This window comes from Gekko japonicus, unplaced genomic scaffold, assembly GCF_001447785.1.
Source record: "Gekko japonicus isolate JY-2015 unplaced genomic scaffold, Gekko_japonicus_V1.1 scaffold139, whole genome shotgun sequence".
Taxonomy (NCBI): Eukaryota; Metazoa; Chordata; class Lepidosauria; order Squamata; family Gekkonidae; genus Gekko; species Gekko japonicus.
The window spans coordinates 460962-475789 of NW_015164186.1; the positions used below are offsets into that span (position 1 = coordinate 460962).

At 47.4% G+C, this 14828-nt stretch overlaps 1 protein-coding gene across 1 annotated transcript in view; it reads right to left on the bottom strand.

Annotated features, from left to right (window-relative positions):
- Positions 1-14828, bottom strand: part of SEMA4C (semaphorin 4C) — a 68151-nt gene that overhangs the window by 35233 nt on the left and 18090 nt on the right. Inside the window, exon 2 of the mRNA XM_015408162.1 lies at positions 12365-12572. Coding sequence (XP_015263648.1) covers positions 12365-12476 — 112 coding nt within the window. The 5' untranslated portion in view covers positions 12477-12572. The remainder of the gene's footprint in view (positions 1-12364; positions 12573-14828) is intronic.

Here is a 14828-nt window from a genome sequence, read left to right on the forward strand (position 1 = left end):
GCTTTTCCAAATAAACAGCATCAGATTGGAAAGGAAGGTCACAGGAGGGGGGAGGGAATTGTTTTCTTGGGGGTGCTGCGGGAGCCTGACCTACAGATGGAGGCTCAGATCTCCTCCTTAGCGGATATACCAGCTTTGGCTGTTTCTCAAAAAACCCACTCTGGCCAGGGAGATCCACGCTCTGAAGACCATTCAGGTGCTTCAGTTAGTGCAACACACAGTGGCCAGGGTATCCTTGTCTGCTCCTGTTCCAACCAGCCTGCCAGTTAAGGTCCTCTTCTCAAGCCCTGCTGCCGTGGCTCTGTCGGCAGAAGAGAGACAGGCTGGGCTTTCTCATTGGTGGCCATCCATCTTTAGAATGTGAGCCTCTTCGAAGTTTGCCTGGTACCTACTAGGTTAGCATTTAGGTGGAACCATTTTTATTTGCTCAGGCTTTTCACTGAATTTGATCCCACCTCTTAAAGCCTTAATATTTCACATGGATTTTATAGCCTGCACTCCACCTTGTTTTATATTGGCTTGGCTCACTATTTTATTGCCACTATGCTGTTGGTTTTATGGTTTGCTTGCTTTTATGTGGTTTTATTATGGGTATTATGTTTTTAATGGGCTGCTGGATTGGGATGTTCTTTTATTGTTGGTTGGATTACTTTCACTGGGTTGCTGTTCACATTTTAGTGTTCTTGTTTTATTTGTTAGGGTGCTGTGAGCCGCCTTGAACAGTTTATCTGGAGAGGCGGCATACAAATACCTAAATACAAATAAACCATAGCAGTGTGGATAGAACAGCCAAGTGAACATGTAAGACCCACCCATCAATACTCCTGGCTTGCACATTCACTTTCATCCCTTGACAACATGCATGTGTGAATGGTGGCCATCAGAAACTTAATGCCACAGCTGGAATTTTCATGACACATCCAACTCAGTGCTTTCCAATAAAGACTCTTCTCTTACATTCTACAGCTGGTCACTGAGTGTTAAAGGAATCAATGCATGTGTGAAAACAGGCCTCCTCTCTCATCAAGAAGGAATACCACACCCCTTTTTAGTATACATTTGTCCTTCTCTCTTTTATCCCTCAAAGAAAACCAAAAGCTTGAGCGAATACAAGGTCTAGTCCAGTAAGTAATTCCTGTTGCATCAGACTAACGCCTACAAAACTCCACACAAAAGAGCACCTGTCTCTGTAGCTACACATTCCCTCCATACCACATAAGAGACGCCAATGTTGGATCAGGCCAAAGGCCCATCCAGTCCAACACTCTGTCACACAGTGGCCAAAAATACCAGGTGCCATCAGGAGATCCACCAGTGGGTCCAGGACATTAGAAGCCCTCCCACTGTTGACCCCTCCAAGCACCAAGACAGAGCATCACTTTCCCCAGAGTCCCTATCTATACACCTTGTGGCTAATAGCCACTGATGGACCTCTGCTCCATATGCTTATCTAATTCCCTTTTGAAGCCGTCCATGCTTGTAGCCGCCCCCACTTCCTGTGGCAGTGAATTCCATGTGTTAATCACTCTTTGGGTGAAGAAGTACTTCCTTTTTTCCGTTCTAACCTGACCGCTCAGCAATTTCATTGAGTGCCCACGAGTTCTTGTATTGTGAGAAAGGGAGAAAAGTACCTCTTTCTCTACCTGCTCTATCCCATGCATAATATTATAAACCTCAATCATGTCACCCCTCAGTTGTCGTTTCTCCAAGCTAATGAGCCCTAAGCGCTTTAACCTTTCCTCATAGGGAAAGTGTTCCAACCCTTTTATCATTCGAGTTGCACCTTTCTGCACTTTTTCCAAAGCTATAATATCCTTTTTAAGGTGTGGTGACCAGAACTGCACACAGTATTCCAAATGAGGTCGCACCATTGATTTATATAGGGGCATTATGATATTGGCCGATCTGTTTTCAATACCCTTCCTAATAATCCCCAGCATTGCATTGGCCTTTTTTATTGCAGTCATGCACATAGGATGTGATCCAGCCACCTTGCCGAAGCAAACCAGGTTTGTGTCTGGTCGGGTCAGCATTTCATGGAGAAAGAAAGGTGGGATATAAATGCTACCAATAAATAAACCACATCTATCTGAACATCCATCTCACAAGTGGAGTTACTCTGCTCCAAAGACCATTCAAGCAGCTCAGAAACAGAGCAGCCCCCACCTGTGCACCTCTGAATCCTAGGTCAAAATACACAGTTTGGTAACGGGCTGTGTCCTTTAACTTCCACCATTATTATCAAAGACAACGCAAATCTAACACCGCAATATGATGACGCTCTAGCAAACACAGCATGAATTCAGTGACCAGCTTTCTGAAATTCTAACCCTAAGAGCTCCAGCACAGACAGGGTTAAACTCAAGGGGTGATATTCCAGTGAGTAGAGGCCCTTTGCTGCTGCTCCTGTGACTCAAGCCAACAGAGCTTGCCACTGACCCATCTGTAACTATGGGTAGAGGAGCAATCAGTGAGTATCATAAATGCTCTGCTCAATTGGGGATGCTGGGGCCACAGTGCTGAGTAAGATGAGGGAAGGCTTTTCAGCATGACTCAGCAGAGGAATGATAATTGGTCTAACTGGGTCGATTGCAAGGGATGCTCATCTCAGTGAAGGTGTTTTTGCTACCTGAGAAGCAGAGAAAGATGCAGGGTGGACGTCTGCTCCCCCCCCCCCCAATTTGTTATGAAATGCAGCAGCATCACTGAGACTGTCTCTTTAAACTACCATCATATTGTTGAATGGTACCCCACATAGCACAACCTCAGCTCCTTGCAAGTAGAAAACTAGTACAGCAAGAAGCTGGGTGAGCTTCCACATCTTCCTTCTGAGTGTGTTCAGTGTTTTTAGTTGCAAAGAGGCATTTTAAAAAAAATGCATCCTCCACTTGTGGCCTTAACTCAAATAGTCCATCTACCACATCAGGATTCGACCACCCATTCTGCTTCATGTGTGCAGCTGGCCTCATGGAAGTTTGCATCTTGCTAAACACATTCAAGCCTATAATGTTTCTTTGATCATCCTCCAAGTACCTGATCAAGAGCCACCAATCTGTCATGCAGTTGGCTTCCCCCCCCCTTTCCCCGAAACGGAATTCAGATTTGTTTTATTAATTTATCCGTTATCACAACATCCTACCGTTTATTAATCCAATCTGTCTCTTTCAACCATCGAGGGCAATTGCCATCGCTGCACGAGATGCATCCTTGCGGGAAGCAGCATATTTTGGATTAACTTTTTATTAGCACAAATGGCCTCATCAGCATAATTCAACAATGCAATTTCGGATTCTGTTTTTATTGAAAGAAACATAAGTGCCAAATTGCTGGACAAAGGGGGAAGAACTCACAGGGTTTTTTGTTTGTAATTACCAATGGGGTCATATCCTCTCCAACGGTTTCCTTCCTGATCGTGTAACGTGTAGAATACAAAAACCCTGAATATTGAAATAGTTTTCCTTACGATTTATGATAAGGATGGCAAAGGATAAGGTCCTTGGAGTATCTTGTTCTGACAGCCTTTTCCATGTATTTTAATTCCAATTCTTGGACTGCATCACAATGTTCTCAGGTTGTAGGTATGGGGAGCCATGTTGGTCTGCAGTAGGGCTGCCAAATGTGGGCGGGGGGTGGGGAATCCCCCGCTTTGAAGCCCCGATTCCCGACGCGGCAGAATCGGGGCTCGGGGGAACCCCGCCCCCGGCCTGCGCGTCACTAGCAAGTGACGTAGGCACGCTGGGGGCAGGGCCACAGCCATACAAGGGAAAACTCTATGGTTTTCCCTTGTATGGCCGTGGCCCCGCCCCCAGTGTGCCCAGCGTGCCTATGTCACTTCCGGGTGACACGCGCGCGAAGCACGCCCCCGCTCCCGGCGAAGACGGAGTTGGCAACCCTAGTCTGCAGCAGCAAAATAAAACAGGAATCCAGCAGCACTTTATAGACTAACACATTTTATTCAGGCATAAGCTTCTGCCCCAGGACTCTTGTTTTATTTAGCATTACAGACAGTTATTTATTCTTGCCTTTCTTCCATCATGGAACTCAAAGCGGCATCCAGGAAGAGGGTCCTCAGCAATGCTCCCTCTAAGCTGTGGAGTCTTGTGGGCAAAAATTCTACTTTCTGAATTAAAGTTGTGAGCAAGCGATTTGGCTACTGCATAGATTAGTTTGCTCTGGAGCCCTCCTTCCTGAGCTAAGACAAAAACACGTGAGCTGGAGGCTAAAATAACTGTGGGCTAGCTCACACTAACTCAGCTTAGAGGGAACACTGGTCCTCAGGAGATCTCCCATCCAAGCACAGATCAGACACAGACTCGCTTAGCTTCAGCAAGTGGATGAATCTCATGCCTTCAGACCAGAGATCCCCAATGCGGTGCCTCTGCGTTTCCTGGCGCCTCCCTGCTTCTTGCCCAAAGCAAAGAGCCAGTTCTGGCTGTACTCCACTTAAACTGACATAAGAGGTGCTTAGTAAGAGCCCAAGAGGCAGTATTTTTATGTCTGTAGACAGCAGCCATTTGCAAACAGCTGCTGCCATCATAGGAGGATGCTGGGCTTAGAACTGACTACCATTTTGCAGAATTTACCCAAAGTTTAACAATTTGGTGCAGCCCCCACGGTAATCATCTTGTGACTGGTACTCCCTATCCTTCTACTGGGCTTAGAACTGACTACCATTTTGCAAAATTTACCCAAAGCTTAACAATTTGGTGCAGCCCCCACGGTAACCATCTTGTGACTGGTACTCCCTATCCTTCTCCACGGTAGCTTTTTTGTTGCACTGCCCACTACCGGTTCTCAAAATTCCCGAAGTGCCCACAGCCAAGTTCAGCAAAGTCGGAGACCCTGCTTTAAGTTACATCCAATGAGCATAGTACTGCCCAGTGTAGTCCTTCACAGCAGATTGAGCAGTTTCAAGCAAATGTTTCTTTTCACTGCTCTTTCCCCTGCTTTTGTTGTCATGCATGAAGAGAAATTCAGGGATTTAATGGTACAAGTGAGCAAGAGTTAGATAGGTACACAGTCACAGCATCACAGCTATGCAAAGGAGTACCACTACAAGGTAGAACTATCAGTTTCAAATAATGTCTGGACTGGGCTCCCAGACTGCTGCCAAGGCAGGTGCAGGCAATTCTTAATTCCTACCCCACCCCCCAAGATTCCTGGGCTCAATCCTGAGAGACAGGCCCCACTCCTTAACTCTAAGGATATAGGGACAAATTGTAGTTAGTCTATGCTACAGGAAAGGCACTCTGTACATACTCATAGGAACATAAGAGAAGCCACGCTGGATCAGGCCAGTGGCCCATCCAGTCCAACACTGTGTCATACAGTAGCCAAAACCCAGGTGCCACCAGGAGCCCCATCAGTGGGGCCAGAACTCCAGAAGCCCTCCCACTGTTACCCCCCAAGCACCAAGAATACAGAGTATCACTGCCCCAGACAGTGTTCCATCTATACCTTGTGCGTAACAGCTCTGATGGAACTCTGCTCCCATTTATCCAGTCCCCTTTTTAAGCTATCTATGCTTGTAGTTGCCACCACTTCCTGCAGCACTGAATTCCATGCATTAATTACTCTTTGGCTGTGGTCACACACACACACACACACACACACTAAATAATCCACTTTCAGTTCACTTTCCAACTGGATTTTGCCAGTTCACACAGTAAAATCCAGTTGCAAAGTGCACTGAAAGTGGATTGAAAGTCGATTATTTAGTACGTGTGATCGCAGCCTTTGAGTGAAATACTTCCTTTTATCTGTTCTAAACCTACTACTCATCAATTTAATTGATTATCCATGAGTTCTTCTATTGTAAGAAAGGGAGAAGAGTACTTCTTTCTCTACCTTCTCCATCCCATGGATAATTTTGTAAACCTACTTTTGTTGTTGTTGTTCTGTCGCACAGTCAAGTGACCCCATGGACCAGATCACACCAGGCCTTCCGGTCTTCCGCCGTCCTCTGACGTTTGCTCAATTTCATGTTCGTTGCATCTATGACACTGTCTAACCATCTCATCCTTTGCCGTCCCCGTCTTCTTTGACCTCCAATCTTTCCCAGCATCAGGGTCTTCTCCAGTGAGAAGTAAACCTACTAGCTCTATCTTTAATAACGGATTTCACCAACTTAACTGGTATCGACAGAGTCCTGTGACACCTTAATGACCAACACATTGCCAGTACAGCATAAGCTTTTGTGGATGAGAAAAAGTGGGCTCTATTCACGAAAGTTTATGCTAAAATAAAAACTTGTTGGTTTTTCAGGTACTACAAGTGTGCTGTTTATTTCGACTGCATGCCTGTTCCTTGTCAAGAAGGGCAATGGCTGAAGATGGAAGGGTGTGGTGATGCAAGCCAGCAGCACCCACAAAAGATTTCTCTCCACTTACATGGATCAACTCTCACGGACTTCACTCAGTAACTGCAAGCCCTCCTTCACACTAGAAGCAGGAAGACCCACCTTCTGTCTTCTGTGTTCACCTCTTAGTAACCTACCAGCCAACTTTCAGTTAAGTCTCCTTGAATCATGAGTGGTTGAACAAGGTACAAGAAGCTTTAGAGTGGAGCTGATTGGAACAGGTGCTATTTTAGAAGCACCAATGAAGAAGAAGAAGAGATTGGATTTATACCCTGCCCTTCACTACCCAAAGGTGTCTCAGAGCGGCTTACAAACTCCTTTCCCTCCCCCTCCCCACAACAGACACCCTGTGAGGTAGGTGGGGCTGGGAGAACTCTTGACAGAAACTGCTCTTTTTCAAGAACAGCTGTGCCAGAGTTATGGCTTGCCCAAGGTTATCCAGCCAGGTGCAAGTGGAAGAGTGGGGAATCAAACCCGGTTCTCCCAGATTAGAGTCCGGGCACTCAACCACTACACCAAACTGGCTCTCAAGCCATACACAATCCCAGCAGCATTGCACCAAGAAGCCCTTGAGATGTTGCAGAAGATGCTGGAGGGAAGGAAGACTTTCTGGACTTAGCGGGGCAGTCTGCAACCCAAGAACATCCTCTGCCCCACTCCGGGGAGCCCCTCTTTGCAGCTCAGGCCGGCGAAATCTCTTGGGCCAGCCTTTACTTATGCTGCTAAATCCACTGAATTCCTACCAGAAGTGCCATGCTGCACACCCTCAAGCCACAGCCTCGTCACGTTGAAGGAGAGTCATCTTGTGATTAAGTAAGACCCTCAGAGCCTTTCCCGTTCTGTCATTTCTGGCTGATGAGTCCCCTGCAGATCAAGTGCTTATTACCAGCCCCCAAGTGCCGTTCCATGCACACTGCCCTATTATTTTCCACCCAGCTTCTGTTACTTCAGTCCATGAGGTCATTTAATTTCACCCTGAGTAATTTTCCAGTCTTCATCTGTTCTGATGCCTCTTAAACTTGGTGTCATCAGCAAATTTAAATCAGCACACATTCCCTCCCCCCCAACACCAAGGCAGCAAAGAAGAAAATCGTGGAAAAAACACGCAACAAAAATGCTGAAAATTGACGCAGAAGGCATACAAACATCTGATATTCTAATCTTCCTGGTTGGAATGCAGAGAAATCAGAGAGATGCCATGGAAGCAAGCAGAGCGCAGAAGACGTACAAGCCACTCGCGCTTCCGCCCTTCCCAGTCTTGCCCGAGAGTAAAGATTTATTGGCTGTTATTTTTAATATATGCCAGCAACATATAGGGCGTGCTTCGGAGGGCAGCATAAGCAAATCTGGCATTAAAAACCATAAGCCTCCAAAACACTCCCTCAACTGCTTCCATCTTCCGAGAAAATCTGTGGCAGACCTTACCACTGCCATGGGTGGGAGGGAGCTCGCAATTTATTAGCAAAGTTGACACCACGGAATTTGGGCTTCACAAGCTCTGGGAGTGACTATGTCACTGCTGAACACTGATGTCCCTCTTCCTATGCCATTGGGAGGTAGCTACAGGCTGTCTTGTCCTGCCACTCTAAACAAGCTTCTACGGCTAGACGTGAGCCCTACCCACATGCCTCTGAGAACGAGATGGAACCGGACAAGCCGGGCTGACCATATATGCCACCGCTGTTCCTGGTGAGGTGCAGACTATTCCTCCTCAGCCACATGGGACTGTCAGAGGCATTCCCATGCCACCACGGCGGTGTGTGACTGGCAGGTGCCAGCTCTTCTGCCTGCACTTCTTTCTGTGGCACCAGTCACCCATCAACTGGGCTCCCCAGCTACGCAGTTTCTGGGGTGTTCTTTTTGAAAGCAGCCAACTGCATTTTCAACTCCAGCAGCTTCTGTCCTCATCTTGGCCTCACTCCTCCCAATTTTGTATTTAATTAACCACACCATCTGCCCCAACTCCCAGTTTAATTAGCATCTTCTTGCAAGGCTGGGCCAAACCCACATCCAAAACACCACCAGACCACAGTGCTTTTGTTTGCTCTTCTCCCCCACCCCACCCCCAATTGTGATGGTCCAAACAAAGATAAAAGGAATTGGGCTTCTTGAAGAAGTCTCTAGACAGATCTGGACTCACAGTGGAGTCTTCACCACCCCAACTGCCCTCGGTGGCCTCACCACTAATGAAAGTCAGCAAGTCAAGAAGGAGAATCTGCTCAGGCCCCTTCTAGCACCTAAAGGAGAGCTTCCTTCCTAAACGACCGGGCAGGGCAACCATATACATCCCAGCTGTAGCCCAAGTATTTGAACATCTGCAACTGAATACATGGGAAATTTCACATCTCCACCCCAATTGCTTCCTCCCCAAAACCAACTTGGAGGGTCTGCTGGTACAGCTGCCCTGACCCGTCCTCCTCCCCAACTGCTGTATCATATTCTAGCCCTTCCCCATCTCAGTAACCCACTGATCATAAATTTATAGACTGGTACAGCTGCCATCGACGTCTGTTTACCAAAATCCTGATTCCCTTAAAAAGCATGTTTGTGTTTTTCTTCCTTCCCTGGAAGAATTTGGGGCTAAAAAAAAAGTTAAGGGCAAAATGTCCCTGAGCATGTGCAGAGTGGCCTTCCTTCATAAAGGAAGTGCTTCCTTGCTTTTTTATAGGCTGTCCAGAGGTGCTGTGGAAACCCAGTGCCCTGCGACTCGCTCTCAGCAGTGGCCTGCGCAGACCCAGCACTGCTTAAGAGGTGGCCGGGGATTGTGCCTGGCAGTTCCTAGATCGAGAAGGGGAGAGCATCCACTTTGGGCTGATTGGCCAACCACAGCGGCAGCTGGGGGAACCAACGTATGCACATTCATGCCAAGTGCATGCTGGCAAGCATCACCAGCTGCCCTGCAATCTTCTTACAATGAGACAGAAAGCCATATGCCAACACAATGTGCAATACTTTGCTTCCGCCCATTATCCTCATGCACTGTTGTAGAGCACAGAAGTATGCTACAACAGTACACACCTGTAAATCAAATGGCAAGAGCAGCTTGGCAGGATTTTTCCCCTGGCTTTATATTCTCCAGTTCTGGCAAACAGCCCAGAGAATATAATTCTAGTTAGGCCTGTAAAGATTCTAGCTGGGTAGCAACACCAGCCACCTCCTCATCCCAGCCTCCCCCCCCCCAATAGTATTGCAAGGGAAGTGGCAGGTGCAGGACGCTCTGATAAAAACACCTGATGGCTTATCTGACTATAAACAAGAGCCAGAGTTTGTCTGCCTGAACCACAGAATGTCTGCTCGTCTTCTCCAAGTAACAGTCCTGCAGTTCATCCTCTCCATACCAGAGCCCATGCAAGTCCCCAGAACTACAGTTAAGGAGAGCAATAAGTCTTAAGTAGTCATGGAAGGGATGAGATTTGAACCCTCTCCTAGATCTAGGGTCACCAACAACCAGGTGGTGACTGGAGACTTCCTGCTATTACAACTGATCTCCAGGTCAGCTCCAGAGATCAGTTCTTCTGGAGAAAATGACTACTTTGGAAGGTCAGCTCTATGGCATTATACCCCAATAAAGTCCCTCCCCAAACCCCACCCTCCTCAGGCCACGCCTCCCAAATCTGCAAGTATTTCCCAATCCTGAGTTGGCAACCCTACCCAGTTTCAACATCATTGCTAGCCAGCTCTCAACTGCGAAAAGCAAGGTTTGGCTACATTCAGAGAAATGCCAACGCAATGTGCAATACTTTGCTTCCGCCCATTACCCTCATGCACTGTTGTAGAGCACAGAAGTATGCTACAACAGTACACACCTGTAAACCTGTACTGTAAACAGTACACACCTGGCCCCACTGGTGGACCTCCTGATGGCACTAGTATTTCTGGCCACTGTGTGATACAGAGTGTTGGACTGGATGGGCCTTTGGCCTGATCCCACATTGGCGTCTCTTATGTTCTTAGGAATAGAAAGTGGAAGAAATAGCTCCGGTGTCAAAGAGCATGGTGGTCAACAGACTTTCATCAGACCATGGGGATTTCTGCCTGTCAAAAACAGCTCCTTGGCCGACCCTGCCCAGCAGTCACCTGAAGTCACAAAGCAGAGGCAGGCTGGTCAGCCCTCCCGTTCAGAGCTCCCTGGCTAAGCTTTAAATTTCCAATTCCTTGTGTGTTGCTTTGCTCTGTCCTGACTTGTCCAGCGTCCTGCCCCTCCTACCACCTGGCTGCCCTCTGCTTTCCTCCTGATCCAGCAACTCTTCCCCTGTTCCAGCTTGCTAAGGCAATTAATGAACGTCTAGCTTGAAGGAGAAGGGGGGGGGAACCAGGGGGCGAAATTGGAGGCTGACGCCACACAGGGCACAATCCGTGGGTGCCGGAGACACCAGCTCTGTCTCCCCCTGAAGTTTGGCTCAGGGCAGAGATGACAGCCAAGTTTAGCTCAAAGGGCTATGGGAGAAAAATAAGTTATTCGCCCAAGGGTTGCAGCTGTTTTGGATATCATCAACATAACCAGCATAACCTTTTAATGAAAATACATGAATGTAATTTTAGTACTGACTCAGGGAGGTGCTAACGTTTAAAAAAAAATAATAATCCTACTGGACTCCTGAAAAATCTAGACGCAAGTTAGGAAACTGACCCACAAAAAAACCCCTTGCTCTTTAAGGGAACGTATGTGACCCTTTCACATTGTCATAAAAGAGGAATCCAGTGGCACCTTAGAGACTAACAAAAAATTTTCCAGCATCACTTTGTTCTCTTGAGTCAGAGTTTATGTGCACCTCATGCATCTGATTATGAAATCAGATGCATGAGGTGTACATCCATCAGAATGATTTATATACACAACAGAACAGTGGAGGAGTAGAAGAGATGTTATAAAGAGAGGCTGGCTCAAAACAAGATCCAAACTAAAGAGTAATCAGAGTGGGTGAGAGACACTCCCAACTGTCGTTAGATAGGCAAAACATAAAACCTAGTGCAGGATGAAATGAGATAAGCAGACACAGAGAGATACAGAGGCACAGAGATGAAGCAATTAACAGTAAGGGGTGGAATATGTAAGGTATTAGCAGCCATAGTAAGTTAGGAATCCTGGGTCCCCAGTAAGCTGGGGGGACACACATATATTGCCTTGAATTTGTTAATCAATATTAATGCAGCAATTTGGAGTTAAGACTCTCCCTTTGAATTCCCTGTGTAAGAGAACTGTAACTTGGAAATCAGCAACAGAATGCCCTGGGAGATTTTGCACTGTAGCCTCACTATCTATTTCAATCACATTCTCCAGCATACTGCCACAACCAGGAGAACTAGAAACTTAATTGTAAAAGATTACTGTTTTGATTTTAAAGATTTTAAATGATGATTATGTACTCATTACTTCTACAGCACCCTCAAAGGACAATTAAAGAAAAAGCAGCCTACAACCTCACATCGCCCACTTTCAGAGATTTTTCTGGCTACTGGATTATCAGTGGTCAAAGCTCTGAACCTTCCCATAAGACCCTCGGAAATATCTCTCCTGCTATAATCCTAGCATTACAGTTGTTCTTAGTATGAAGCATCATCTGACAAAGAGCCATTTCCCCATACTCCATTCTTTTTGTGCTGCAAGGCATACTATTATCCACAGCACACACCTGACAGAACCATGCTCAGCTCAGATCGATTGGCAAGAAGGTGGCACAGTGTTCATTCAGGAAATGCATACTTTTGATCATTTAGGCTGTGATATTGCCATGACGCCTTTATCCATATTCACTTAGGAACCCTTTCCCAAAGACGTATGTGATGCTAGGATACAGAGATGACAACAGGGTCTCACCTTTATCCAGAGGAACAATGAGAGCTAGAAACTTTATCTTTATTTCAAACAATATTCCACCCTTCCACATCCCACCTTTCCTGTAATGCCACAGTTTTGCACAACTGTTGTCTTTTGGACTTCATTTTTACTCCGTGGAACTGCCCCTCCATAGTAGCCTGTGCAAAGAAAGAAGGCTCTTCACTCACCTTGGTAGGGCACTGTTTTCCTAGGCACCAGATTCCACCAGTTGCTGACAGAGGCGTCTACGCTCAAAGCCACTGTGGCCAGAAGACACAGGCCAAAGGGGCCAACGGCCATACTGTCCAGGACACGAAGCTCTCACTCCAGCTGGAGAAGCACCGGGAGCTATCGCTGGCCGCCTGTGATCACGCCCTCCCTTGCTCGGTCTGGGGGCTGAAAACAATGAAAGGAAGGCGGTTAGGGTTACGACAGCATCAATAATGAATGAAAAAAGAGATGAAATCACATGCTCTGTAAGATGAGGAAGGGGGGGGGGAAGAGGCCCGGATCTGGGGACAAAAGTAGCATTGAAGGAGTTTCCATTCAGATAGAGCGATCTGCTCCCACTTCAAGGAAGAGAACACGTGGCGTAAGCATACCAGGGTGATTCAGCCCATGACCAACAAAAGCTGGGAATACAACAATTCTCCCCACCCCCCGCAAGTCCAAGATGCAGACATATCCATTCGCACACTGATGTTTTCCTACCAGACTTTAATGCGACTCAAGGTTTGCCAAGGCTCAGGCTGGTTTTTGAGGAGAAGACACAGGTGACAGGATAAGCCATCCCTAGGCTGGAGACAGACAGCAGGTTTGGAGAAAGCTGAAAGTGACTTGAGAGAGGGCTGTTTTCCAGGTTGTGTCACACATTTGTCCAATTGTCATTTGTCTTATTGTCTTCCCCTGGTCAAACAGGTTTTGGAAGGCACACAAAATCCTTCCAAACTTGTTTACCGGAAGACAAAGCAGGATGACTGAAAGAGAGCTTGTGGCTGGCTAGGGCTGCGTAGGATTCACCTTCAGATCTTTGGGAGGGGGGAGAATTCATCTGGGTTGGACCCAGCCAACCTTCCCCCTCAACCTTGACCCTATCCTCCTCCTTATTACAGCCCCCTTCTCAAACTGCTCTTTGTCCATGCAAGTTCCACAATCCCCATCAGATACTTTTTAGTGATGAAGGGAATCTCCTCCTCCTCCCTTTATTACTAGAAGAAAAACTGGTTGGATCCAACCCTTTGTCTCTAGCCATAGCATCACACAATAGAAGGCAACTAAATTGGCCGTGGAGATCAGCTCTCCATTGTACTGCAAGACTACACACCTATTAGCTTGATTTCTACAGCCAAATACTGGTAGCGTCAGGAAACAGGGCCAGCCATGGCTGGGGGAGTCCTTTGCTGAGGCCCAGAGTTCAAAGGAGGGTGGTGCGCAGGACTGCAAGACCACCGCCATTTCAGAAATAATTTCCTTCTTTTGTGACTGAAGAGATGGCATCTAGGGAATGGAACTGGGGGAAGGAGCTTGGGCCATGGTTCTGCATCTGCGCCGGGCCCTGCCAGGTCTTTTCAAACCCCAGCACCAGAAAAATTTTATTGACCAGAGGTAAGACATTGGGCAGCTGGCTACCGTAGCAGAAAAAGGGAGCTGCATAAAACTACACAGGGCACTAGAAAGAAACCCAGAAGGTGCAGAAGGAGAGTGGTTTTTTTTAAAGCAAGCTCATCTCCTTCGGCACCTTTTGGCTGGCTCTCCCTGGCTGTCTCTCTCCCCCCCCCCCCCCCCCCGTCCCCCTTCTTCTACCACGACAAGAGGAAATGCTTTGCAGAAAAATGTTAGCCAACACACACACACACAGATACCCAAGATCACTGGCCAATCTGACCTGGGGGAAAGGTCTGATGGCAACCATGCCAATATGATGCTGAGCAAAACTCAATCCTCAATCTGAGTGTGCATAATACTGCTCTACCCAACCGCCTGTCTCTAGCAGTGGTAGCCCAGAATGCCACAGAAGCAAAAGGAAATCCAGGTTCTCCCGTGGCTCATTCCCACAGACCATTCTCATTCAAGACAGAGATGACGCCTCTCCAGGGGTCATTTCATAGAAAAAGAGGTGCAGGAGCTCATTAGCATAACTTATTTGCATGTGCCACACCCCCTGATATCACCAGAGGTGTGTCAGAAGGCAACACCCACCGCTCAGGCTCCACTGGACTGTTTTGGATTGCTAGCTATTGGGGAGGGGGGGACATGCTGATCTGCCCTCACGGAGGAGGGAGAGCTTGTACCTGAAGGCGGGCTGGGGGGGGGGCTCTGCAACTTACCTGGCTGCTTCTTGCTCCTCATGGCCCGACTGAGGGGTGCTGGGAGCAGGGGGCGGGGCTTGTTGCTTGTGCCCACCCCCTGGGCTCCTTACTGCTGGAGCTCCGCTCCTGTGCGCTCCCGCAGGAAATGACCCCTGCACCTCTCACTTTTCAGGCTCCTGTCCTTCCCAAGCAAGTACCTTCTTTACCTTATAGTCCAATCTCTGCCCATCAAAGGGAGCATTTCATACTTTCCCCATGGATCTGGACAATTCCCGGCCACAGAGGAACCAGATTTGCTGCTTAATTTCAGCTAGCCTGGAAATCTGCTTCAAAATCTGGCATC